We start from the raw sequence: 27,503 nt of genomic DNA, 5'->3' as shown, positions 1-27,503 counted from the left end.
GTCTCAGTTCACACCCTAGGTTATTCTGCAATAATTTATTCCGGTGTCCATATCTCCATTTCCCCAGCCACAAAATGGGAGTGATATTTAAACTTTGAAACATCGCTGAGGTATTGTGTAGACAGATTTGTTACTTGTGACCGCCTTTGGGATTTTATGAGTGCTCAGTATGTAGTTTGCCCAAGTCAATATAAGCTTTAAACAATCTGTAGGTATTGTACACTGTAAAACCACTCTTGGATTTGTTGTAATTCATTGCCAAACTCTTCAGTTTTGTCTTACATCTTGTTTCAAAGTTGTGCTTTGTGGCATGTTTTATTGTCATAATATTATTTGTGCTGTCACTGGGTGTTCATGTTACAAGATAATTCATACGTGGTTAAAAAAAAGGACAATTTTAATACAATTATGATGCTGTTTCAGAGTTGCTGATTGGATAACTTAGCTACATTATAGGTTTTTTCCTATTTCTTAAAATGTCATAATGGTTCCGCCATCTATTACTCCGGGAGCTCCTGTGTGGACTAATAATTTACATAACTAGAGGAAGACGTAGTCCTTCTCACAAGGAACTTAGGCTGTTGACTGTGTGGAGTTAACTGCAAAGGAAGGAATGGTAAAGCTTGGTAGGGATTGCAGGGAAAAGATTTGACACAGTTGTGTGATTTGAGTAACAGGTGGAAATTGGCAGTTCACTTGCTTTTTCTTTCTTTTGGCTCTGGAAGAACAGGATTCTTTTTAATTTGCAGTCAGATTGTACTGAGAACTTACAGGTGACTGGCACAGAGGAGAATGAAGCCCTAAAAAAATGTGACTAGGAAGATGGCTATGGTGTGTAAACCCGGACAGGGAGAGTATGTCACCAGCAAGGAAGAGGATGAGTAAATCCAGAGTAAAAGTAATTGTGTTGGGGGGGTTGTCTTCATTTAGCCCACACCGACGGCTAAACAATAAGCAGTTGTTCTCTCACCCAATGTCCCTTCCCTGACCGAGAAAGGGAGTTGGGAAAAGGAGGGAGACTCATGGGTTAAAATTTAAACAGATTTAATAAAATAAAGAAACCAGTATCAGTGCTAGTACAAAACACACAAAATTATACTTTGCCCACAGAGTGGTGGCAAGTCGCTCCAGGGATAGTAACCACTGAGGAGAAGGAGGAAGAGGGAGAATAGAGGAAAGCAGAGCAAAAAGAGCCCCACCTCTCCCCAGCAGCTTTCCCATTTATAGTGAACCTGTTGTTAATGTTACGGAACCCACCTGTGGGCCAGCCTGGGGCAGCTGCCCTGGATTTAACTGCTAATGGCCTTGATCACCATCCGACAGCTGGCCACAAACTGAAACAAAACGTAACAGAAAAGTGTTTCTATAAATTTTATCCCCATGAAACTATGACAGGAGTGAAATAAATGTAGGCTGTACTCAGAGAGAGAGAGTGATGACAGCAGCACTTAAACAAGCATGAGTCTGAAGAGGGAGAGGGGTGAAAGACGTGGAACAGTATCGCCAGATAAGGAAGATGGACCATTGCCCAAGAGCCTGGCTCTCCTCAGAAATGCACAGCCAAAGGGTGAGAACCAACACTCACAACATGCAGCAAGGCAAATTATCATCAGTTACAAATCAAAATGTTTCCCAGTGTGTGTGGGTAAGCTCTGAAAAAGGTCACCCAGAAAGACTCTGGAATTTCCACGCCGGGAGACTTACAAACCTTGACTGAAAAAGGCTCCGAGCAACCTGACCTCGCCGTGCACAGAGCCCAGCTTTACCAGGAGATGGGACTCAAGACCTCCAGGAGTCCCTTCCAACCTAAACGATTCTCTGCTTCTAGATGCAAAATGCACCGAGGGGGGTGGTTTTTTGCTCCTCCAGTCATGCTAGGAGATTTGAAGCATTGTTTAGAGGACAAGCTCTCTCCTGGGGCCACAGCAACCCTAAAATCCAGTTTTTACTCTCTTCTCACCAAAGCAGAGAGTTTTCTGCTGCTCCAAACTGGTGACCTTTATCTCCTGGATGTTAGGCAGCACAGTCGTCCTTAGGGCTTCGTTGTGCTGCTCACAGACAGCGTCAGCCTCTCGTTGGAGAGGTTGCCAATTCCCTTACGATGAGCCAATCTCAGGCAGCTAGGAAAGATTGTGTTTCAAAACTCAAATTCCCATGAACTTGCAAAAACAAGCCATTTCCCTGGTGGCCTTTTCTGTGTGGCTGCTGCTCGTTCTGGATCCTATCCAGGGTAGTCTTTTCAAGCTGAGAGCAAACTGGCTGTTCAATTGAAGCCCATGATACAGCACCGCAACATTCCTCTCTGTTTTAATAAGAAAAAGTCCATGGCTTTGGGAAAAAAACCTTCTTTTCTGCATCTGAAATAGCACTGATGGGAGAATAAGCATTTCATGTGTTCTCTGTTTGTTATTTGATGCTTTTCCCATTTCAGAGTAACGTCTGCTTTGCACAAACTTTATTTGCAGCTGTTTGTGCAATGCAAAGGTGCTGATTTCTGTAGAATTTATACAGTGTTATTAGGGTAATAATAAGGCATGATATTTTATAGCATTTCATCTGTCCAAAGTGGATAGGGGTGGGTTAGTCTTCACAGCAAACACAGAAACAAATGGGTGGATTGTGGATTTCCAAATTTAATTCCTCCTCACATCTTAGGTCCCTTTTTCAACTTGGAGGGTGATAAAAGTGAGGTTAAGTCAGGCAAATGCTGTTCCTGCAGTTCTGTCGCTGACTGGGTCAGAACTAGAATCTGGGATATTTTAATCAGGAAGCATGTGTTGCTGCTGATTTTGTGTAGAAGAGATTTTTAACCTTGCACTACATGGTAAATAACAGAAAAGGCCCTTTGCAAAGTGTTCAGTGTACCCAAATGAATATATCCCCCAAATCAATGTACACAAAAAATATCCCTTTTACAGCATTTCTCCTCAGAATGACTCCTAGCCACTTACTGTAACCATACACTTACTATACTATAATCATACACTCACTATAACCATACACTATCTCATACATGCGTGTCTTATTAAATTTACTTTATTCTTTGCTATGTTCAATATGCTGGAAGTGTGTGTTGGTAAGGTAACACCAGTATAATCACGGGCTTTCTTCTAAGTCCGCTCCCAGGCTTCTGCTTGTGAGTTGTGGTGCCCTAAATGTCCCTTTGGTTGGTAATTCTGTTAAAACTGTGTTTTTTGCATTGGAGATTAAGTTGGATTTTCATTTTGAGCTTTCAAATTAATGTAATTGCATGACGTTTTCACTGCATCATTGCAGGAATTTTGTTTAAAGTACCTATCACTAACCCTTTTCCTAAAAATAGGAAAATTGAGCAGCTGTTGTATCATTCCTGGGATAAGAGTGTCGCTCTGGCCCTCTGTTAATCCCTGATGAAGCAGCACAGGTTGTAACAGAGTGGATGACCCCACTAGCATCCTAGTGCTGCAGGTCACGTTACGTACAGCTCTAAAAAGAATGAAAAGGAAAAAAAAAAGAAAAACAAGGAAAAAAAAAGACTGATTCGTGCTTTTAAAGTCTGTTTTTATGACAACAGTGAGATGATTCGTGTAGCCAGCAGGTCAAGGGAGGTGATTCTCCCCCTCTGCTCCGCTCTTATGAGACCCCACCTGGAATACTGCGTCCAGATCTGGGGCCCCCAACATAAGAAGGACATGGAGCTGTTGGAGCGAGTCCAGAGGAGGGCATGAAGATGATCAGAGGGCTGGAGCACCTCTCCTATGAAGAGAGGCTGAGAGAGTTGGGCCTGTTGAGCCTGGAGAAGAGAAGGCTCGGGGGAAATCTAGCAGCCTTCCAGTACCTGAAGGGGCTACAGGAAAGGGGGAGAGGGATTTTTACAAGGGCATGGAGTGATAGGATGAGGGGGAATGGTTTTAAACTGAAAGAGGGTAGATTTAGATTAGATATTAGGAAGAAATTCTTTCCTGTGAGGGTGGTGAGACACTGGACCATGTTGCCCAGAGAAGCTGTGGTTGCCCCCTCCCCGGCAGTGTTCAAGGCCAGGCTGGATGGGGCTTTGAGCAACCTGGTCTAGTGGAAAGGTGTCCCTGCCCATTCTATGATTCTGTAATTAACTGATGAGAACTGGACTTGAGCCTTTTTGTGACTGCGTTTACCTAGGTCCTGAAATTTGGCTTATAAAGAAAAGAAACAAAACTGGTAAGAGTGAGGGCAGTTTGAGTCCTCTTTCTTCATGGCATCCTGCCAAAAATATGTTTCAACACATACTTGAAATATATAGAATCACAGAATCGTTTTGGTTGGAAAGGACCTTTAAGATCATCAAGTCCAACCGTTAACCCAGCACTGCCAAGCCCACCACTAAACTATGTCCCTAAGCACCACATCTACACGGCTTTTAAATACCTCCAGGGATGGTGACTCCACCACTTCCCTGGGCAGCCTGTTCCAATGCTTCATAACCCTTTTGGTGAAGAAATTTTTCCTGATATCCAATCTAAACCTCCCCTGGCACAACTTGAGGCCATTTCCTCTCGTCCTATCACTTCTTACATGGGAGAAGAGATAAACACCCACCTCGCTACATCCTCCTTTCAGGTAGTTGTAGAGAGCGATAAGGTCTCCCCTCAGCCTCCTTTTCTCCAGACTAAACAACCCCAGTTCCCTCAGCTGCTCCTCATCAGACTTGTGCTCCAGACCCTTGACCAGCTGCGTTGCCCTTCTTTGGACTCGCTTATGGTGGAGGCTGCAAAATCCTTCATCAGCCTTTTGCTTTTTGACAGTGACCATTAGCAATAATCTATAATCCATATGAAGGTGCTTTTAAGCATAATCCATATGAAGGAGCATTATGCGAAAACATGTTCATTTCCATCCAGCTTTGCCTTTCTGATGGCTGGAGACCACAAAGAGAAAAAAAGAAGCTGCTTGTTCAGGGTCAGCAGTTATTGTAGGTTCCTGCACCACCGTAGGAGCAAACACTGGTAATCCTGTGCCTTTTGAAATGTAAGGATACGTTTTAGTATTTCAGATATTCCTGCACTGAAGCTCCTGGTAAATGTTTCCTTTTCAATGTCACAGGCCAGTTTCAGTAAAAGGATTCTTTGTAAATTAACTAAGTTTATCAGTTATTCAAACTTTTAATAGTTGAGATTTTTCATCAGGCTTAACCTAGCCAAGCAGATGAGTTAAGTTTGTCTGTAGTACCTCAAGATTTGCTAGGGAAATCATATGAATAGAAATACTTCTCTGCTTGCTCCTTTTTGCTGCTAAAAATATGTGCAGTTTGGGAAAATATGCCTAGATCTGACTTTCCTGACCTTCTGCAAATTCTAATAAACTGTTCAGTGTACTTGAGCAGCTGCACTGAGATGAGGTCAAAAATATCTCTTGGCACGCTTTTACTCCGTCTATGGACTGGTCTTCCCTTTGTAAAAACAAAGACGTTTCTGTGAGTCATTTATATTCTTCATGTTTTTTCGAATAACGCTTTTCTGAGGCATCTCTATTTTATATTCTTGTCAGCAGTACCCAAGGGCATCCAAGTACAAATTCTGCTGCAGCTGATCAGCCTTAGACCAGGCTACTTACTGGGATGCTGGGGAAGGGACTTCATGGTGACACAGGCAACGGAAGAGCAGGGTGGGATGAATTAGAGTTGCAAGGCAAAAAGCTGAGCCTATGTTAGGAAAAACAAGTCGTTTCAGTAGAATTTTGTCATTTCCAGTGATACGATTGAAGTTAATGGTATTGTATTAAATACTGAGGCACCACAGATAGAATCACAGAATGGTTTGGGTTGGAAGGGACCTTAAAGATCATCTAGTTCCAACCCCCCTGCCACGGGCAGGGACACCTTCCACTAGACCAGGTTGCTCCAAGCCCCATCCAACCTGGCCTTGAACACTGCCAGGGAGGGGGCAGCCACAGCTTCTCTGGGCAACCTGGGCCAGTGTCTCACCACCCTCACAGCAAAGAATTTCTTCCTAATATCTAATCTAAATCTCCCCTCTTTCAGTTTAAAACCATTACTCCTCACCCTGTCACTACATGCCCTTGTAAAAAGTACAGATAAAAGATGAAATGGCTTTGATAACAAGGCAGATAGGTATTGGAGTTTCATTCCTTTTTATGGAAAAAACAGGACCGTGCTGTGACAAATCATACTCATGACCCCAAATTGTCAATAAGCCATCTCTAAATTTAGGTGGCTGCTTTTAGCTGACTCCTGTTCCATTCCTTTTGCTCAGATTAGATTAACTGTGCTTTATTAAAAATACACATTTTATTCACGCAGTGTGTAGGTGGGCATTTTCTGTGGTTTTGTTGTGGGTTTTTTTTGAATCTTGAGATATTTCTTGAAAGTTCATAATCATGGTTCGTGGCTATGGATGCATGTTGGCTGACTTCTCCTGCTACATAAAAATGCATGCTGAATAGCTGAAGTATGACGTAGCTTTAAAGCGGCGTTTTTTTTGCTAGTTCTTCGTGAGTTCAAGTAGAAAATGCTTCATTTTCTGTATTCTGAAGGAAGAGAGAGGTAAAATAGAAAGATTTCCTCTTTTTAGTTCCCTCCATTGGGCTGTAGCCGTGTTTCTGTGGTAGTTATAGCAGGATGACTTTTGCAAACAACTTGTCGGATTTTGTTTTCGTTCCACATTCTTGTGTTACTGCAGCAATGATGGATTGAAATTGCAGCAATACTTATAAACTTGGTTTAGCTGCAATGAGATGAGATGACTTCTCTGTTTTTTCAACTGGCATCGGGTTTTTTTTGGGGGGTGGGCTGAGTAGGGAAAAGCAAAGTTCTCTTCTCCAACCAAGCAGGAATTTATTCTCGAAATAAGCAGTGAAGTTCCAAGATTAGAATAGAGTGTTGTAGTTGATCTCATCCCCCTGCATGAATAATTCTGGGTGGTTATTTAGCAGACTGAACAGGAGATTACAAACTCAGAACCTAGCTTTGTTTCTGGAAACTCTTGAGTGGTAAAGCTGGAATAGCTCCTTTACAGGATTATCTTTACACTGGGGATAGCGATATGTAAATAATCTGCCCTACTCACATCTCCAGACCATCCATGTAGTGTGCAGCTCCGACGAGTTTGCAGCTCCTTGTTTCAAAGCTTTATTCTGAGTATTTTTCAAATGGCAAATATCCAACAGTAATAATCCACATAGCAGAACTGGGAGGAGGCTGCTGCGGGGGCAGCAGTATCACATTGAACTTCAAACGCTCTTTTTAATAGTCAGAACAGTGGTAAGTAGCGAACTAGTTTTACTACTGTCTTGTACTTTGTTGTAAATGTAGCCTTTTGACCTGCGTGTTTAGAAGCTGAGTGAATACTGTCAGATATTTCTGTTTTGCTAAATTACTTTGCTGAATGTGTTCCTGGTTCAGCTAAAATGTAAGAGCTGAAGCCATAGTATTGAAAATGTTTTTTGATTGCTTTGTTTAAAAAAGAAGAAAGAAATCTCAGTGATCTGAAGCTCTGTTGAGTTTCAGTAAAGAACATTTTCAGTTTGTTTTGAACCTTTGCAGCAGTTCAGTAGAATATTTTCTTGTGAAAAACAAGTTTTCATGCAAGTAAGTGCTCGATTTATTATCTTTGAGGATTTCTCTGTGTAATTACACGTCAAAAGAACTATTAACATGCAAAAAAATTTTTGTACAAGATCAACCACAGCTTCCTAAAAACTCGGTGCTGCTTCTGTTACTAAAAGCACACTGGTAATTCTACAGAAGTATTTCTTCCTGATACTGGTCTTCCAAAACCTAATCAATATAAGTAAAAGAAGTTGGTGTTTCAGTGCTCAATCACTTTGTGAAACAGTGTTTGTTAGTCTGAAAAATGGGAGAGCTCTGGGGAGAGGTTTGTTAGACATTGCACTGGAGTTTTACTTAAATCTAATACGTTTTTCTTAGTACAATACTGGAGGAAGAGAAGCTGCAGCAAGAAGAACGAATGCGAATGGAATCCAGGCGACAAGTCACAGTATCCTGGGACTCAGGAGGATCAGACGAAGCTCCTCCCAAGGTAGCTAATACTGCAAATTATGCATGTTTAAAGAACAAACAAAAAAACCCCTTTTTATTCCATTTATTTCTTCAAAGCCTCCTTTGACGGGTTCATTCAAACAACGGCATTCTAGCCAGTTTTGTCATCATCTCTAGTATTTGCCTGGAATGACCCAGCTCTCCTTGAACTGTTATTAGAACTGAGCCATGCTGTAATATCGCACTAACAATTTTCTGTTGCTTGTTGTTTAACTTGTAAGAGACTGCCACAAAATTGTTGCCTGGCCTTTTCTTTATTCTTTCTTGTAGCACTCCTATGAAACATAAGCTAATGAGTTCTCAGACCACCGTGAAGTTTCATTTATAACACATCAGTGAGACGATAGAAGAAATCAACTAACTGTATTTTCCTTATTATGAACAGAAAATTAGGGTTTTGCTTCCAAGGACTTTATGTGGTTTAGTTTAGACTGAATTTTATTTCATTACAAGTCTGTCCTGTTTGGATGCCACTGATGTGTTGTGCAGCTGTGGCAGTCTAACCTCACCAGTTGCCGAGCGCTCACTTCTCTCAGTAACTTCTCTGCTTCTCATTGGAGTTATTTTGCACTTTTAAGGATCAAGCCTGTATTTTGCAGAACTGAATTTTGTGCAGTCACCACTGTAATGTGGAACATTATCCGTGTTCTGATCGGTTGGTGATGAATTCCTGTATACGCAAGCTCTGGTGCAGGTCATGATTTCAGTAGTACTCGTGGGCACCTTCTGCTGCCCACTCCCCCAACAGTCATAGGAAGGCAACTTACTTTGATTTTGTTTTGTTTCCCCGTACCCTGATAGATTTCCAAGCTTGGTTCTACATTTTGATAGCTTTATGGCGACCAAGAAATATGGGCACTGGAATTGTTGCTTTCACTTCAGAGTTGAAAACTGCAAACAATCCATCAACCTGTTTAGTCATCTGAGATGAACTAGCAGGATTTGGTGTGTGTATATAAACAGATGCTGTTCTGAGTTACAGAGGCAAATAAACTGCATAAATTGGAACAATCTGCTACTTAATTATTACAGCCTTGTTTGAAAAATTCATTTGATCTTGAAGCCTTGGGGCTGATCCAGATAGAATAAGTACCTTTTACTAATGTGATATATGAACTACACCATATTAGAAGTGATCATCATTAGAGCTTTGGGTGTGATGTATAAACTGAAACACTTGACAAAAGATGTGTTAAGATTGAAATTAGTGCTACCACTGCGTATCTTTTTTGTGGAGGTTAATATGTCCTCACTGTATATGTGATGCAGTTGTTGGCTAGGTTTTTTTATACAGTATTTTTATGTAAAATACAGATGTGCGTACTAATGACATTTGAACAAGTTGAATTTTGTTGATACGAGATTTTAAGTATCTCTTATGTTATTATCTAATTTTCTAATGGTGACAACTGATTTTTTTCTTCCAACAACTCATTATAAAAGTTTCAGGTCTTTACAGTCTTAAACTCCATTTTATTTATAGCCTTAAACTTCTACACGTGCTCAAATAATTCACGGATATCACAATTTGTACTATGGAATTACTTACGTGTCACAGTGATTTCAGTTAGAAACCTAAGAGAAAATATCCTAGTACAGAATGATGACATTTTTCATAAAGTGATGATAAAATTCTGCAGTCTCAAAGTGATGTGGTGGTCGCCTTTAACTGCCAGAAGGACTGAGGGAGCCCATTTGCAGAACAATGAGGTTTGGGTTCTTTTTTTTTCCCTCTTTGATGATTTTTGTCCTCCTGAAACACCCAGCAGCATTGTTCCTCATCAAAAAAAACACCCAAATATACCTTTGGACCATGAGTTCACAATATGATTAAAAGCACCTTCTGTGTTGAGGCAATTAGTTACACAGAATTTAATTATCAGAATTAACTTTAGTCCTCAGAAGAACACATGGAAATATTCATGCTGAACAGACCAGTTCGATTTGTGTTCTGACTGAAGCAAAAGAATTTACTTTTGGGAACAGTCGCAAAAGCAACAAATTAAAAGCAAAACTTTAAGTACTGCAGATTGTGAACTTCGAAACAATGCTATATTTGCACCTGGAAACTTGATTTAAGAATTATGTTCTTAGCTGATGTGTTCTCTAGAGTTAAACAGCACAGAGTGGGTCATTTAGTGCAAACAATTAAATATGCACAAAGAATTCACAGAGCAAGCGTTATTTATTGACATACCTAGCAAACAATTCAGCTGCTTCCATTTCCAAGCAAAAATGGAGGAAAAAATTTTAGTGGTTTAAAAAAAAAAGTTAGTCATTTTAGAATATTTATTTCAGGGGGGTTTTTTTTGAGCTTGCTTTTGCGATGCATCACCTGTAAATGTTTGTCTCACCAAAGAGTAATTTGCTGGTTTTAGATTTGAGTTTCTAAAGAGTCTAAAAATTCTTTTATGTTTACAGCCCAGTAGGCCTGGTTACCCCAGTCCGAGATCCAGTGAAGGGTTTTATCCAAGTCCACAGCATATGGTACAGCCAAATCATTACCAGGTATTACGTTCAACACTGTGTGTGTATTTTTTCAAATGTGGGGTTTATAGCTCAGTTGCAGCTGGTGGGATTAAGTCACTTCTTACATGGTTTAATTTCATTGTTCTGTTAAATGGGTTTTGCTTTACATCGGACCAAAGCCCGAACTGAACCTGGTAGGCTTACTCCAGATGGCAAATATTTTCATATCTGATCTGGTGCTCAAATTCCTAACACTACAATGAAACACATCAGACATTTTTGTATTTATGGAGGAATGTGGTGTTCATGTTAACATTTGTGCTGAGCTATGAAATTACTTGCCTTATAAAATGGCATTAACTGGTGGACGTTCCTTGGGCTTATTGGTACTCTGCTCCCTGATGTTTCTCTGAAACATTTTTATTTTCTGTTGGCCGATAGCCGCTTTTAGATCTACCACATTGTATGTTCACAGGTTTTCTTTTCTTCTTAATGCTGCTGAAGAAATTTAAAACAAAAGTTTGTCGTGAAAGTACTTTAAGAATTCTTGGGTTTGTTCAACGCTACAGCCATATACGGCAGTCTCAGTCAAGAGGTTTTTTTTTGCCATGGAGAAGGGAAGGTTTTCATTGTTTTAATGAATACTTCAGACTCATTAAAACTACTTTGGATTTCCTGCGGAGAAGTTCTCAGGCCACACAGCTAAGCACACTAATTACATGCTGTCACTCAAGACTTAAGCTTGTAACATACACTAGAGGGTATGTTTTTCTATGGCTCTGTAGGGTGATGTGCAGGCTCCTGGTAACCTGAATATCAGCTCTGCATGTGTAGCTCTTACAGATGTATCAATAGGTTCACTTTTGTTCATCAGAGGACTTTGATCTTCTTGACTGCAGAGGTTAAAATATACTTTCTAATGCTGCTGTTTTGATAGGCATCCTCAAATAGTGATAGGCATCCTCAAAAGTTATCATTATATTTATATATAGTTATAGTTATCCTCAAATAGTTATCGTTATGATAGGCATCCTCAAATACTTAAAAAAGAGGTTTTGTGTACTATTTTGCCTTGGCTTCCTTCTTCTGATGTTGCTTCCCCTCCTCCCTCTCAGTGACTGCTTGAGTTGAGTCATTTCTGCACTGTCATATTTGCTTCCTTGGGAGGGAGGTAGCTGTTAATTATGGGGAAGCATAGATCTTATTAATATAACTCTCTTTTTTTTTTTTTTTTCCCTCCAAACCCTAAAGGTATCTGGCTACCCTGGTTCTCATGGGATACCAGCCATGGCAGGCAGCATTTATCCTGGGCAGGCTTCTCTCTTGGATCAAGCAGATTCCTGGAACCATCGGCCTCAGGAAATATCAGTGTGGCAACCAAACATGGAGGTATCGTGAACTGACATATCTGTTGTTGCACTCTGTACAGTAAATATACATTTTATTATTTAGGTACATCTGGAGATTATTGTAAGACAATGAAGTGTTTCTTTGGCTTTTTTTAAAATTGCCTTAGTGGGGTGGGATGGGTGTCATGACTAAATCCTGTTCTTTTTGAGACAAATCCTCCTATGTGAGGTTGGGCCTTAAGTGTACTCTTTACACAAGTTCTTGATGAAGTTATTACTACTTAAGTGAGTGAGTGATAGCAAATATTTTGCATTTGTTAAAAGAAGGCTTTGCTGAAACTTATTGCTGTTAATAGAGATGGGAACATTCATGTAAAAATACATATTATCATTACTGTTTAAAAATACCTCTTGTGGGAGACATCCAGGATAGCTTAAATATCTGAGGCTTCTCCGTAACTTATCCAGAACAGAAAATGAAACGGTCTGCAAAACTGTTCTGGAGTTGTATTCCTGTTAGGTGCTTTTCAGCCTGTCATGGTTGCACAGAGCAGCTGCAAGGAACAACAAATAAATTCCCCCTTTAACCCTCCATCATTTTTTTTCCTGTTCTGCTCCAGTATTTTATACTTTTTTCATTCCATTTTATCCTCCCACAAAGATTCACTTTGTGCAGCTTCTGTCTTAAATCCGTTTCCTCTCTAACCAATGCTTTATTCCCTGTACCTCCGATAAACATCTAAGTGATAACTGAGGCTTAGCCCTTAATTACAGGCAAGCAGATAGGTGTCCAAGTCTTCAATTCGCCTCTACTCACTCTTGGTTGATTTGGCCATATATTCTGCCATTGCTGCCATGCTGGTGGTGTTCACACTGTATATAGCTGAGGATTGTAGTCACAAGTAGTTCAACATCCCTGTAGATTATTCCCTCCAGAAACAACTTAGTCTAACGATGTCGTGCTTGGATAAAGTGTGGTGGAAGCATATGAATGCTCTGCAAGGGTTGATAATAATAAGTTACAGACAAAGTTTTCACAAAAGCTTGGGAAGTTGGTTACTTAAGAACAATCTCAGTGAAGTTTATTACCAAACTCCTCTTGGCTTCCTTAAGAATACTGATCTATACACTACTTGCTAATGATTTCCAGACAGCGTTAGGATATGGTATATTATGTATTGTAAGCTTAAGACATGCATAAAAACTTATCCAAAAATCGTTGAAAATGTTTTTGTGACATGCTTTGCAAGTGTCGGCTAAAACTGAAAAGCATATTTGGAGTAAAAAATGTATCTTGCAGCTTTTAACACCTGGATAGTTACATTGTTGCTCAAGACCAAGAAAACAAAATTGATAAATCTGGTTTTATTGTCCAATTTAAATGAAGTGCAATATATGAAGTGATAACGTTACTGAAAAACAGAACAGAATTTTTCAAGTCTTTTTGGTCCCAGTGATTAGGAGCAAGGCAGATAAAATGTTTGCAGTTGGAAAGAGTTTCTTTTGATGGTCTGCTTCAGTCTATAAGGAGTTGAAGGAACTCTGCTTGACTGCTGTTGTGCATTTGGGCTTTTAAAAATCTGTTCTTTTGTAATCTGTAAGTTCTTGCAGCTGTTTATACAAATTTTAAGTTGTGAGACTGAGTAAACTTACTCTGGTTTGTAGGATTCGGGCACTTTGGACATAAGAGGAATGGGCCAGGTTCTACCCACACATCTTATGGAGGAGAGATTGATACGACAGCAACAAGAAATGGAAGAAGATCAGCGTTGGCTTGAAAAAGAGGAACGATTCCTGGTAATACTTTGTTTCATAGTGCTTCTTAATTCATCCTGATTCTTCATTTTTTGTTGCAGCTTGTTAAAGCTGATCACTTCTGTGAAATTAGAATATTTACTGAACACAGGAGTCACTACCAAAGTGTAGGTTCAGAAACAGTTTTTAAATTAAGTGTTCAGTTAGTGAGTGAGTCCTGTATTATAAATACCTTGAACAGCTGGGTTTTTTAGTCAGTCTCACTTTATCCAGTTGAGTATTTATATGTGGGAAGTTGTGGGTGTAATTCTGTGCCAATCTGGAGATCGCCTGTTTGTTCTTAAGGAGATAGATCTGTGTGTACTCTACCCCTAAAAAAGGGATAACCATCAGCCATCTAAGAACCTTGACTGTAGTAAGAGTTGTAAGCAGTCTTACACTAGAGGAATAATGAAACACGTTATTGGGAAGAAATAATTTAATGGAGAGCTCTGTGAGATGGGGAAAAATCTCTGAACATAACAAGGAAGAGAAAGAAGAGATGCATTGGTAATGGGGTCTTCTGTTGCTGTTTCTTTGCTGTTCCATGTTTCTTGTTGTCAGTGCCACTGGTGTGCCTTTTTTAGTTCAACTCTGCTTTCCTGGTTGTCAAAATTCAAGTTCTGTTTTATAATTCTCCTACCCTGATGGCTCCAGATGCAGCAGCAGATGGTAGTAGCATATTACCCTGTATAGGCTCATGCTGGGGAGCCTGTGAGTGCACAAGCCTCGCTGGACGGGTGGATGATTTACAGTGGTGTGGTGTGGGTTGTGACAAACATCAGTGGCATGTTTGGTCTTAAGAAGTGTACTTCAAGGAATGTTTTGGTTTGGAAGCTTTTGATTTTGTACCTAGTTACAAAACATGCTTGTATAAATGCAGGTGCCATAGGTTTGTTAAGGGAGGTGAGTTTGAATAAATAAGTGCTCTGTATTTAAAGCAGATGATGATAATGGTCTATGGTTTCTGTAAGAGTTCTCTGCACTGTCTGGAGCTGGTCTCCAAGAAAATCTTAGTTGTACAGATGAATTATTTTTACTTTAAACATCAAAACTGCCGGTCGTGATTGTCTCACAGAACTTGAAACAGTCTTTTAGGGATCTTGAAGCCAGGACATTGAGTTCTTTGAAAATAAGAATTTATGCTTTATTGTATAGGAAGTCGGTGGGTGGGAATGGAGAGCAGATCTTGTACGTAGACGATGTTACCAAGACCTTATTCCTTGCCAGTTGAATTGTCTTAGTCTCTCAGGGGTTTAGTTGTGTATGGTATTCACAGCCATCAGCTGTTCTGAAGAGTTCTGAAAACAACCAAGGTGGGAGAAATCTCTACTAGCTCTTAAGAGCTACTGATAGATGCCCCCATGTCCAGTACATGTTCTAGCCAGGATCTAAACCGTGCCAGAGTTGAGATGTTACTTTTGATTAAAGGATGTTGAAGGTTGCTTTTGGCTGGTTTCCTTGTAAGTGCACTTGGGAATTTGTGGTTTGCCAGTGGATGACCGTAAAGAAACCACTGTACCCAGATTGCTTTGTCCAATTTATTACAAGCTGAAGAGAGGGAGGGGAAAGGAAAATTTCTTCCCTAATTTAGGCATTAGCTTTTCCAGTCTTGAGTGGCACCAGTGACTTTCACAAGCCTGGGAGGTCAAATCGATCCCATTGTCGGTTAAAAGTTTTAAGGTGGTCAAGAACTTTTTGAGGAATTAATGTGCTTACTGAGAGCGAAGCGTTGTGATTTCAGGTGGCAGTAGATTGTGTGGGAACTTTCTGCAGAAAACTTCCTGACCTTTCTGAACTTTCTGGCTTTTTCTGCAGAATAGATGATAATTATTTGTGGTGTTTGTTATTCTATTTTGATTCAGCCTCTGGACCGTTAGGATGTTTACCATCCCCCAAATTGCTGCTTGAGGAGGGGCTGCTGATTTTTCTTTTGATCTGTAATACAATCTTAGCATATGTTTGGAAAAAAATTACTGTGTTTTCATTGAGTGTTAGTTTTTATTGTGAGGAGACATCATCTCTATTGCCACCCCCTACTCAAAGGAGAACTAGCACTGATGAACTTGTGAGTAGCTGTACAGCTCTGCAGCTTTGTCAGAGCTGGATTTGTTTGATGTAAACCCTTAGAGGGTTAAAAAGGCAAAAAAAATGGGAAAGTTTGAGTGGAAGTAAGCATGAACTTAAATGGCTAATGTGAGGAACTGGGATCCATAAGAGACTTCAGTTCTTTTCTTTCCACACTAACATTTTGACTATACAAACTCTGGGGTTTGGTGAACTTTTTATTTTGACTATACAACGTTTGGGGTTTTGGTGAACGGCTGCTACAGATTTATGCACTGTGTCAAAAGCTAAATAAGCTCATGATAGCCACAGGATATATTTGAACCCATAGTGGGATGTATGTCAGAGGAATCTTCAGTTTATAGATGGGTGTTTCTTGGAAAAGGAATGTGGTTTTCTAGGTTTAGCCGTGAAGAAATCAAGATGGTAGAAAAGTCATTGTGGGGAGTCCCTCGTGGAGGCCTTGCAGATCTCCTGAAGGACACCCACCATTGACACAGGAGAGTCCAATCACAGGTCCAGTGTAGAAATAAGCCATATATTACATGCACATGCTTCTTGGCCCATGTCCTCTAGTGAGTGACTAGTGACATTTCTTCCTCTGGGAGAAGGGACTTGCCTAATTTCACTCCAGGTGATTTAGGGGGGAGAAGCAACTTATTTTCTTCAAAATTGATGTCATGTCTCTCACTTGCTTTGGGACGCCTTTCTGCACTAACCTTTAGATTTTGATAAAATTGTTTTGCTGACGCGTGGCTCTCCCTTGCCTGCTACAGGCGGGTTTCAGAAGGATATTTTTCCTTTTGAGCACAGAGAACAATAGAGAGAGTAGAGCCAGATTTTAATTTTTAACTTATGTAACCATACAGCGTAGTGTTCTCAGTTTAAACTGCCCACTTTCAAAAGCTGCTCTATTTGCAGTCTTCAGAGTCCTACAGTATATCTCACTTCTGCTTTTGAGAATTGGACTCACAGGGGAGCAACTGCAAATCATTTCATGTAAGATGCTGCAATGAGAATAAAAATCCTCAGTGGGGTTTCTGTTAGGACAATTTTTATTTCCCCAGAGTAACACCAAATTGCTGATGACTTGAAATTTCTTGCTGCTTTTACAGGGAAAATAATACAACTCAAAGCATGTTAGTACAAGTATAAACAGCACTGATGCTGTGTTTGCTGGAAGAGACACCCCAGACGAAGAATTCAATTGCAATGGAAATTTGCCAGTCTTCAGAGAGGTTGTTATCAGTGTCAGCAGTTTGCCTGAAACAGGTCCTTTGAGAACATGTGACCAGTCAATACTTGAGATAGAAATTTTGTTCCCAAGCTGCAGCCGTAACAGAATCCACAGTTCTGAAATTCTGCTGTAAAAAGAGAAAACAAACAGATCTCTCTTCATGGGAAGCTCCTGAAGGAAAATAAATCTCTTGTGTAAAAACTGGAGAGTAAAGAACTGTTTAATTTTAAATTGTACCAATTATATCCATTGGGAGGTGAGAAGAGAATTGGGGGGAGGTGATTTTGGGAGACTTCTTTTCCAGGACTGACACTCCCTCCCACCCCCTGATAGAGAGGGAATGTTGCACACTAGTCTGGTAGCTTTAATGGATACTGATTAAACTTGGGGGCTTTCATGCTCTCTTGATAAAAGTGCTTTGAGTATCAGCATCTCCAGGAACGAGGACAGAAATATCTGAATTATTTTTGAGGAAGCTGAAGCAAAGACCGAGCATTACTGCACTTAAAGCTTGATGCAGGTCACTGTAGAAGACAGTCTCAGTCCAGGGCATATGCAGGTGGAGGGGTGAGATGGCTGCAGTACAGACATGTTGCATCAAACAAGTGGAAGTCTGCTGGGCCTTTTGTGTAAGGAATCTGACTGTTGGGATTTTTTAGGTGCTGCAGTCTCGTGGACTGAGGTTTTCACTCATTTATATTCTGTGGTGTTTGGCCCTCAGTCACACAGACAGTATCACAAGAAATTCATAAAGTTCTCATTCTGCACTTTCTCCTGAGTTGTTTTTTGACCGTATGGGTGTTTCCACCCCCAAAAAATAAAATTGACAAAGATTAATCAAGATTTTACTAGTACCTAGGGCATAGCATGTAGTAGCTGAACGAACAACCTCCATCCCCAAAAGCAGCGCTCCACAGTTGTGCATGGCCTCTACTGCTGGCACTTGCAGCTCGCTGGGACTAAAAGCCTTGGCCCGTTACCCTGCAGTCTGGCACGTGGGCTGCAATACTCGCGCTTCCATCCAGCATGCTGCTTTCCTTCATAGTGTTTGCATGCACAGAGAGTCAGCCCATAAGGATCAAATGACTCCATTAGGGCCACAGGATATGTATGTTAATCTTCCAGCCCTGACTTCTTGTGTGTAGAATTAATTTAAAAGCAAATCAATTAATTCATTGAGTTAAAATCATTTTCATAGAATCATAGAATGGTTTGGGTTGGAAGGGACCTTAAAGATCATCTAGTTCCAACCCCCCCTGCCATGGGCCTCCTTCAGGTACTGGAAGGCTGCTAGAAGGTCTCCCTGGAGCCTTCTCTTCTCCAGGCTGAACAGCCCAAACTCTTTCAGCCTGTCTCCATAGCAGAGGTGCTCCAGCCCTCTGATCATCTTCGTGGCCTCCTCTGGACTTGTTCCAACAGCTCCATGTCCTTCTTATGTTGGGGGCTCCAGAGCTGGACCCACATGCAGGACCTTGCATTTGGCTTTGTTGAATTTCACGTGGTTCGCACATGCCCATCTCTCAAGCCTGTCCAGGTCCCTCTGGATGGCATCCCTTCCCTCCAGCATGTCGACCACACCACACAGCTTGGTGTCATTGGCAAACTTGCTGAGGGAGCACTCAATCCCACTGTCCATGTCGCAGACAAATATGTTAAACAGGACCGGTTCCAATACCGACCCCTGAGGAACACCACTCGTCACTGGTGTCCACTTGAACGTTGAGCAGTTGACCGTAACTCTTTGATTGCGACCATTTTAAAGGCCCCCTGAGGATACTTTTATTTGTGGGTTTTGACAGAAGTTTGCAAGTGCCAAAACCGATCCTGATACTTAATTTTTTTTGAGTTGATTCTAGGAGAGAGTATACCTTCTGTATTTTAGTACTGAATTTGACTCAAAGGGAGACTCACCTGTAACCACAGATAGGAAACCAGTGGTGGTGGTGATGCCTACTGAACTGGTAACTAGTTAGTTTGCTTCGCAGAAGTTGTGGGAAAGAAACCGTGACATTCTGTGTCTTTTCAAGGTGACCTATAGCTAGCAGAATCACAACCCTGAACTTCAGGAGGGCCAACTTTGGCCTTTTCAAGCAATTGCTAGGGGAAATCCCATGGGACAGGGTACTAGAAGGTAAGGGGGCCCAAGATAGTTGGTTAGCGTTCAAGGACTGCTTCTTCCGAGCTCAAGATCAGAGCATCCCAGCAGGTAGGAAGTCAAGGAAGGGGACCAAGAGACCTGCATGGTTGAACAGGGAACTGCTGGGCCAACTCAAGTGGAAGAAGAAGGTGTACAGATCGTGGAAGGAGGGGCTGGCCACTTGGGAGGAATATAAGTCTGTTGTCAGAGGATGTAGGGAGGCAACTAGGAAAGCTAAGGCCTCCTTGGAATTAAACCTTGCAAGAGAGGTCAAGGACAACAGAAAGGGCTTCTTCAAATACATTGCAGGTAAAGCCAACACTAGAGGCAATGTAGGCCCACTGATGAATGAGGTGGGGGTCCTGGAGACAGAGGATAAAAAGAAGGCGGAGTTACTGAATGCCTTCTTTGCCTCTGTCTATACTGTTGGAGGCTGTCCTGAGGAGCCCTGGACCCCTGCGGCCTCAGAAGAAGTCAGGATAGAGGAGGAATCTGTCTTGGTAGATGAGGGCTGGGTCAGGGACCAATTAAGCAACCTGGATGTCCATAAATCCATGGGCCCTGATGGGATGCACCCGCGGGTGCTGAGGGAGCTGGCGGAAGTCATTGCTAGGCCACTCTCCATCATCTTTGCTAAGTCGTGGGCAACGGGAGAGGTGCCTGAGGACTGGAGGAAAGCGAATGTCACTCCAGTCTTCAAAAAGGGCAGGAAGGAGGACCCGGGTAACTATAGACCGGTCAGCCTCACCTCCATCCCCGGAAAGGTGATGGAGCAACTTGTCCTTGGTGCTGTCTCTAGGCACATCAAGGATAGGGGGATCATTAGGGGCACTCAGCATGGCTTCACCAAGGGGAAGTCTTGCTCAACCAACTTGATAGCCTTTTATGAGGATGTTACCCGGTGGATAGATGATGGTAAAGCTGTGGATGTGGTCTATCTCGATTTCAGTAAAGCGTTTGACACGGTCTCCCACAGCATCCTCGCAGCTAAACTGGGGAAGTGTGGTCTGGATGATCGGGTAGTGAGGTGGATTGTGAACTGGCTGAAGGAAAGAAGCCAGAGAGTAGTGGTCAGCGGGACAGAGTCCAGTTGGAGGTCTGTGTCTAGCGGAGTTCCGCAAGGGTCGGTTCTGGGACCAGTTCTATTCAATATATTCATTAATGACTTGGATGAGGGATTAGAGTGTGCTGTCAGCAAGTTCGCTGATGACACAAAACTGGGAGGAGTGGCTGAGATGCCGGAAGGCTGCGCAGCCATTCAGAGAGACCTGGACAGGCTGGAGAGTTGGGCGGGGAGAAATTTAATGAAATATAACAAGGGCAAGTGTAGAGTCCTGCATCTGGGCAAGAACAACCCCATGTACCAGTACAAGTTGGGGACAGAGCTGTTGGAGACCAGCGTAGGAGAAAGGGACCTGGGGGTCCTAGTGGACAACAGGATGACCATGAGCCAGCAGTGTGCCCTTGTGGCCAAGAAGGCCAATGGCATCCTGGGGTGTATTAGAAGGGGTGTGGTCAGCAGATCGAGAGAGGTTCTCCTCCCCCTCTACTCTGCCCTGGTGAGGCCGCATCTGGAGTATTGTGTCCAGTTCTGGGCCCCTCAGTTCAAGAAGGACAGGGAACTGCTAGAGAGAGTCCAGCGCAGAGCCACGAAGATGATTAAGGGAGTGGAACATCTCCCTTATGAGGAGAGGCTGAGGGAGCTGGGTCTCTTTAGCTTAGAGAAGAGGAGACTGAGGGGTGACCTCATTAATGTTTATAAATATGTAAAGGGCAAGTGTCAAGAGGATGGAGCCAGGCTCTTCTCAGTGACATCCCTCGACAGGACAAGGGGCAATGGGTGCAAGCTGGAGCACAGGAGGTTCCACTTAAATTTGAGGAAAAACTTCTTTACTGTAAGGGTGACTGAACACTGGAACAGGCTGCCCAGAGAGGTTGTGGAGTCTCCTTCTCTGGAGACATTCAAAACCCGCCTGGACGCGTTCCTGTGTGATATGGTCTAGGCAATCCTGCCCCGGCAGGGGGATTGGACTAGATGATCTTTCGAGGTCCCTTCCAATCCCTAACATTCTGTGATTCTGTGACCTTTTAAATTCAGTGTAGAGCAGTCAGTGATGTTTACGCCTGGCACTGTCGCTAATTCTCTCTGAACGTTTTGCAGAATGCTTGTCTTCTTTTAGGCCTGTTTAATTACCTGCTTCCTCATTTATATTTAGTTTCCAGTTTGAACCTTTCTTTGTGTCTGTTGATGTTACGTGGCATCGTTTTTATTCGTATAAGATAAAGATATATATGTGCCTGCCTTTTAGTAACTCCCCAGGAGACAGAGCAGTGCTAAGAAATTTATAGTCCTTTCCTGTGATAGGTTAAGAAGAAATAACTTGCATAGTTTCCTTATCGTGCTTGGTTCTGTTTTTTTTCTGAAATTCCCACATAGTTGTGGTTTTGTCCTATTTTGACACTGAGAACTGCAATTCAAATATAATTGATGTGAACTGTTGCTAAAATAAGATCTTAATTTTTAGCCTGAGAAAATCCCACCAAGACATTGCAATTTGGCATGTCCTGAGAATGCCAAGACTTAGATGTTCTTTTATTAGTTGGTGACCAGAAATACTGGAAATAAAGTAGATTATGTTCCATTTTGTCAACATATGCATCCTGTCTGAAAAGTCCTCATGACATTTCCAAAGATTTCAGATAGACTGTTTATTAGAAAAAATACCATTTACTTTTCAAGGGTCTTGATTCTCTGCAAGATAAATATTTCATAAAATATAGTTCCTCCCTGAAATACGTATCTGTAATGAATATAATGGCAAGTGGAAAGGACTTTGCTTAAACTTGCATTTTAATTTAGTACGGTTGGCACTTCCATAGCATCATATCACAGAATGGTTTGGGTTGGAAGGGACCTTAAAGCTTTATCATCTAGTTCCAACCCCCCTGCCACAGGCAGGGACACCTTTCCACCAGACCAGGTTGCTCAAAGCCCCATCCAACCTGGCCTAGAACACTGCCAGGGAGGGGACAGCCACAGCTTCTCTGGGCAACCTGGGCCAGTGTCTCACCACCCTCACAGGAAAGAATTTCTTCCTAAGATCTAATCTAAATCTCCCCTCTTTCAGTTTAAAACCATTCCCCCTCGTCCTGTCACTCCATGTTCTTGTAAAAAGTCCCTCTCCAGCTTTCCTGTAGCCCCTTCAGGCACTGGAAGGCTGCTAGAAGGTCTCCCCAGAGCCTTCTCTTCTCCAGGCTGAACAGCCCCAACTCTCTCAGCCTCTCTTCATAGGAGAGGTGCTCCAGCCCTCTGACCATCTTCGTGGCCCTCCTCTGGACTCGTTCCAACAGCTCCGTGTCCTTCTTATGTTGGGGGCCCCAGAGTTGGACGCAGCACTGCAGGTGGGGTCTCATGAGAGCAGAGTAGAGGGGCAGAATCCCCTCCCTCTACCTGCTGGCCACGCTGCTTGTGATGCAGCCCAGGATATGGTTGGCCTTCTGGGCTGCAGGCGCACATTGCCGGCTCATGTTGAGCTTCTCGTCAACCATCACCCCCAAGTCCTTCTCCTCAGGGCTGCTCTCAATCCATTCTCTTCCCCACCTATTTGTGCTTGGGATTGCCCCGACCCACATGCAGGAACTTGCACTTGGCCTTGCTGAACTTCATGCGGTTTGCACAGGCCCAGCTCTCAAGCCTGTCAGGGTCCCTCTGGATGGCTTTCACAAAAAAAATTTCGCAGTGCTACAGTGCATGCATGAGAAGTCCCACCATAGTATGAAACACATTTGAAGATGATTCGTCATTGCTGTCGGTCACTGTTTAGCTTCAAGTCTTGAAAAATATACTCACAAGTGAGAACTGTTTGAGGTAAAGCTGGAATCCTAAATCTCCAATTTCACAAAGGCTTCATTTTCTGAAACAGTCTTACACTGCACAAGAGTGTTAAGCAGGGCCTTTCTAGATATACTCTATCTATGTTCAACTTGGGGGCTTCACAACCAAGTGGATGGCTTGAGGGTTTCCCCCCTCCAACTCATCTCCCTGTTGTATATACACCCTCAATACAGTTGTGCTCCAACAATGGCCAGAAATGTTCTCCATAAACACACGCACACTGAACACACCTCAGCACCCACCACCCAGTTTCCAGCCCTTTAGCTGCCTCCCAGAAAGGTTCATTTCCCATCCAGCCAAGAAGCTCTGTATATGACAGAATCACAGAACGGTTGGGGTTGGAAGGGACCTCTGGAGATCATCTAGTCCAACCCCCTACCAAAGCAGAGTCACCCAGAGCACGTTGCACAGGGTCGCGTCCGGGCGGGTTTTGAATACGTCCAGAGAAGGAGACTCCACAATCTCTCTGGGCAGCCTGTTCCAGTGCTCTGGCACCCTCAAAGTAAAGAAGTTCCTCCTCATATTCAGATGGAACTTCCCATGTTTCAGCTTGTGCCCGTTGCCCCTTGTCCTGTCGCTGGGCACCACTGAGAAGAGTCTGGCCCCATCCTCTTGACACCCACCCCTAAGGTATTTGTAAGCATTGATAAGATCCCCCCTCAGTCTTCTCTTCTGCAGGCTAAACAGACCCAGCTCCCTCAGCCTCTCCTCATAAGAGAGATGCTCCAGTGCTCTGATCATCTTTGTAGCCCTTCGCTGGACTCTCTCCAGTAGTTCCTTGTCTTTCTTGAACTGGGGGGCCCAGAACTGCACACAGTTCTCCAGATGTGGCCTCACCAGGGCTGTGTAGTCAATGGTAGGTTTCATCATAAAGTTTGTCACAAATTCCCAAAGAAACACTGGGAAATCGCTTGCTTGTATCTGCTTCAGTTCTTCATGTTTAAGATGGGGTTAAATATTTTCCTGCCTGATATGACTTGTCTATTTTTAATTTACAAGTTCTTTCAGGCAGCGACTGTCTCTGGCCGTGCCTCGCTCAGTCTGCAGGAGACTGAATGAAATCCAAAGTATAAGCCCTTCTGACAGCCTACCAGCACAACTGGGGTGTTTTTAATGATAAAAGATCAATATTAGCGTATCTTTGCAAGTTTAAACGAGAAATGGATATATTTGTCCCCCAAAACTGACCCTGAAAGGACAGGTATCTGTTCATGGGGTCAGTTTAGTTACAGTCAGTATTCACCTGCCTGCATTTCTCTAAATAAAAAATTCTCATTCTCTGTGTGTCCATTTTATGTATATATCCATACACACATATGAAATAAGATGTATTTACACTGATGCAGATGTGCATTTTATCCATTTTCTGAAGAGAATGAACTCTTGAGTCTCATAGGATAGTGAAGGGTCAGATAAACCCTCTTTCTTCGTTGTTGTGTGCCAGAATTAGCGCACTAGAAAAGCACTTTAATTTTGCTGAGCTTCTATCTTCAGATCAGCATTAACCTTTGTTTTACATCAGCTTTTCCTTTGTCTTTCCCTGTACTTAATATTGTCTTCAAAGAAAAAGTATAACATTTGTAGATGTGCTAGGGAAATGACAAAAATGACCCATTTCTCTGTGAAAAAAATTGGCCAGTCTTATTTTCACTTTTTAAAACCACCAAGCCCAGAGTTCCTGTATATCGCTTAAAATGTATAAAATAGAAATTAATTTGTTTGTCGCTTCTATCAGTGGGATAGTGAATCTGGATGTCGTTATTAGCTTTCTGTATCCAAATGCAGTTTAAAGAGCTCCAGTAATTGGCCCCGTTTGCAGGCTCGGAGAGGGAGCCAAGTACATATAAGCCGTCCTCAGGCAGGAAACGGGAATTAATGTGCAGCGTTTCTCAACCCGGGGTTGAAATTTTGCTGTTGGGAAGCAAACAATTTTTTTAAAAAAAAAAAAAAAAACAAACCAACTTTTGCTGCCTTTGAGAAAATTAAAATGCAGGTTTTCCAATGTTGTGTTAGGGAAATGGTACTATTAATATTTATAACATGCATTTTTACCCATGGGTGGTTGAGAAGCAGTCGAGAAGGCTGCCAGGAGTTTCAGTAGCTGCAGTCGCAGCAGCGGGGGTGTAGAGACTGGAATGAAATGACATCTGTATTTGTCAGTGTAAATTTTTAACAGTAGTTTCCTGTCTTTATAATGATTTGAAGCCTAGGTCGCGTGACTCGGTAGGCAGAGTACAGAATGACATTTTAAATTTTCATTTCAGAAACCCGACGTGCGGCTCTCGAGAAGCAGCATCGACCGAGAGGATGGAGGTCTCCAGGGCCCAGTAAGTATGTGTGGGATCTTTTCATCTCCCAGCTCTTTCTCCTGTTTCCTGGTAGAACATGTTGTACGCTGTCTTGATTATGGGAGTTGATTTAAAGTTTTTGCTAAATGTTTCCGCTGTTATTACATGGATCTACAGCTTTCCAAGAGGCTCAGCTTTTGTGGGAACAGCAGCTGTGGCAAACTTGTTCATGGAGCAGTTTGGGGGATTTGGGGTTTGTTTTTTTTTTCCTGTTGAAGCTGCTGTTTAACAAATTCTAAAATGTTTCCACAAATAATGTTGCAATATTTTTTTTAATGTTCATGTGCTGTATAATTGGGCCTTTTATTTAAAAATGTGCATAGTTTTCTGAAAGTTCTGTCAACAGGAAGCGAGATTAAAATAACTTTTGCAGTTGTTTAAATATCTGAAGGGTTTTCTTACAAGGAATGTAAATGTTACTGTTGTATTACCCAGAAATCTGTTTGGGGTAAATGATCCGCTATGAAACAAATGGAATAACACCCATAGCCATTCATTTATTGCCAGACAACAGCTGCAGCCGTGGTATTCTTTCTTACTGGCTTAACTCCTGTCTGCTTAACTAAAAATGTCTCTCCAATTGTTTAATTGCCGTTGGAATCTCTGAATCATACTGATGGAAAGGCAGGGTTAGGCTAGGGCTGGTTAATGATAGAAACCTGATGCTTCATCTACTGTTTGTCCCCAGGGATCACCTTTAAAATAGTTAATATTTTAAATTCACTCTCCTAGTTCATTTGGGATGCAATTGTAAACTCCTAGTTTGGCTTGAGTATTTCTTCACTACCTAAGAATTTAGGGATTCTTCCTGCATTTGCAGCCAAAGTACAGTCATGAATGAGGATACGAATGACGCACTGTAGCATGGTCTCTAGAGACATTTAGGTCTGGAAGCTGCTGAGATTTTTTTCCATGAAATTGGAGAAGTTATTGTTATGTCTTTGCTATTGTTGCATCTTTATATAAGAGCAAGTAAAGTATCGCTGCATTTTGTGCTACTCGTGAAGATGCTTTGAGATAGCCTGGAGATTTTGAAGCCATGTCAGAGGTTTGATTCAGGTGGCTCTCGGTGGCCATGGCTTTAAAGTACAGCTTCTTGCAGCCAGCTGTTTTCTCGGACTGCTGCTTGATTTCAGCATGACTGCCTGGGGTTGGAATAAAAAATACAACACCCAAATTCCAAACAGCTTGTAAGGGAAGTCCTGCCTTCCCAGACGAGGTAGTACAATTTCACACCCCGTTTGAAAGATTGTGAAGAAAACACTTAGTGATTGACAAAATGAGTTTTAAAAGAGACTCTAATTCGTAGTAAATGCATTTCTAGTTCCAGAATTTGATTTTGCATTTTTATAGTTCTTAATACATTCAGAACGTAACTCTGACTTCATTTGCAGTGGGAAATGTGTTAATGCTTCTGTGAGTCAATCCCAATTTCTCATCGAGAGGATGAGAAGTAGGTAGTAGTCATTTCTAGGAGAGCTACGATTAAACAATTGTCCGGTGTAACACAGAGATTTCTGTGACAGTGGTGAGGACAGAATCCAGTTCACTGAGGTGTCATTTACGTCTTCCCTACAAAGTGACTTTTTATTTGAGTAGTCGTCGTGGTAGTTGGAACAGGAGCAGAAAGCACAGCAGCTCTGATTCCTGCTCAGAGCAGCAGCACCTGCACAGCTCAGGGACGCTGGGAGGGAGAAGGAGCAACACATGATCCTGTTCTTGGATGTGGTGGTACAAATGAAAAGTCATCACCCACGTTTTAGTAGTTCCTAACTGATGAGCACGCGGCTGTATAACTTTGTGCACGTTCTTTTGACATATACTTTTAATATGCAATTTTCTAGAAGTCAAAATGCAAGAATTGTTTTAGTAGAATTTTACTCTCATTCCTCTCTTCCCTCCTTTCTTTTCCCCCAGGGTTATCAGATTTGAAACAGGTTAACAACACAAATCAAAGTTAATGACATGACTGATGGTGCTGGCAGAAAGCAGATGTTTTTTCTAACTAGAGAGGGCAGCCATATGATAGTGTGTGAGATGATCAGCCAGCGGGTTTCAGAGGTTCATGGTGACAGCAGAAGAGTTTCAGGGCTTTGGATCTTTGATTTCTACTCCTAGTTCCTGAAATCTGCTTTTTTTCAAGTCTGTAGTTACAGACTTGGAGTAGGCAGGGTG

The 27,503-nt window shown here is 42.1% G+C and overlaps 1 protein-coding gene across 6 annotated transcripts in view; it reads left to right on the top strand.

Annotated features, from left to right (window-relative positions):
* The window catches only part of PTK2 (protein tyrosine kinase 2), a 245,096-nt gene that overhangs the window by 205,274 nt on the left and 12,319 nt on the right, over window positions 1–27,503 (top strand). For 5 of the 6 annotated variants that reach the window (XM_068396090.1, XM_068396091.1, XM_068396089.1 and 2 more), the window contains 5 exons: window positions 7,901–8,012; window positions 10,454–10,540; window positions 11,753–11,890; window positions 13,516–13,647; window positions 25,245–25,307. In XM_068396090.1, the coding sequence (XP_068252191.1) occupies window positions 7,901–8,012; window positions 10,454–10,540; window positions 11,753–11,890; window positions 13,516–13,647; window positions 25,245–25,307 (532 nt within the window). Of the gene's footprint in view, window positions 1–6,798; window positions 7,235–7,900; window positions 8,013–10,453; window positions 10,541–11,752; window positions 11,891–13,515; window positions 13,648–25,244; window positions 25,308–27,503 lie in introns of those variants that run through there. The other variant, XM_068396094.1, reaches the window with a different exon arrangement.

Source organism: Nyctibius grandis, chromosome 3, assembly GCF_013368605.1.
Source record: "Nyctibius grandis isolate bNycGra1 chromosome 3, bNycGra1.pri, whole genome shotgun sequence".
Classification (NCBI taxonomy): Eukaryota; Metazoa; Chordata; class Aves; order Nyctibiiformes; family Nyctibiidae; genus Nyctibius; species Nyctibius grandis.
Note: the sequence above shows the minus strand (reverse complement) of the source record. Positions and strands in the feature narration are given on the sequence as shown.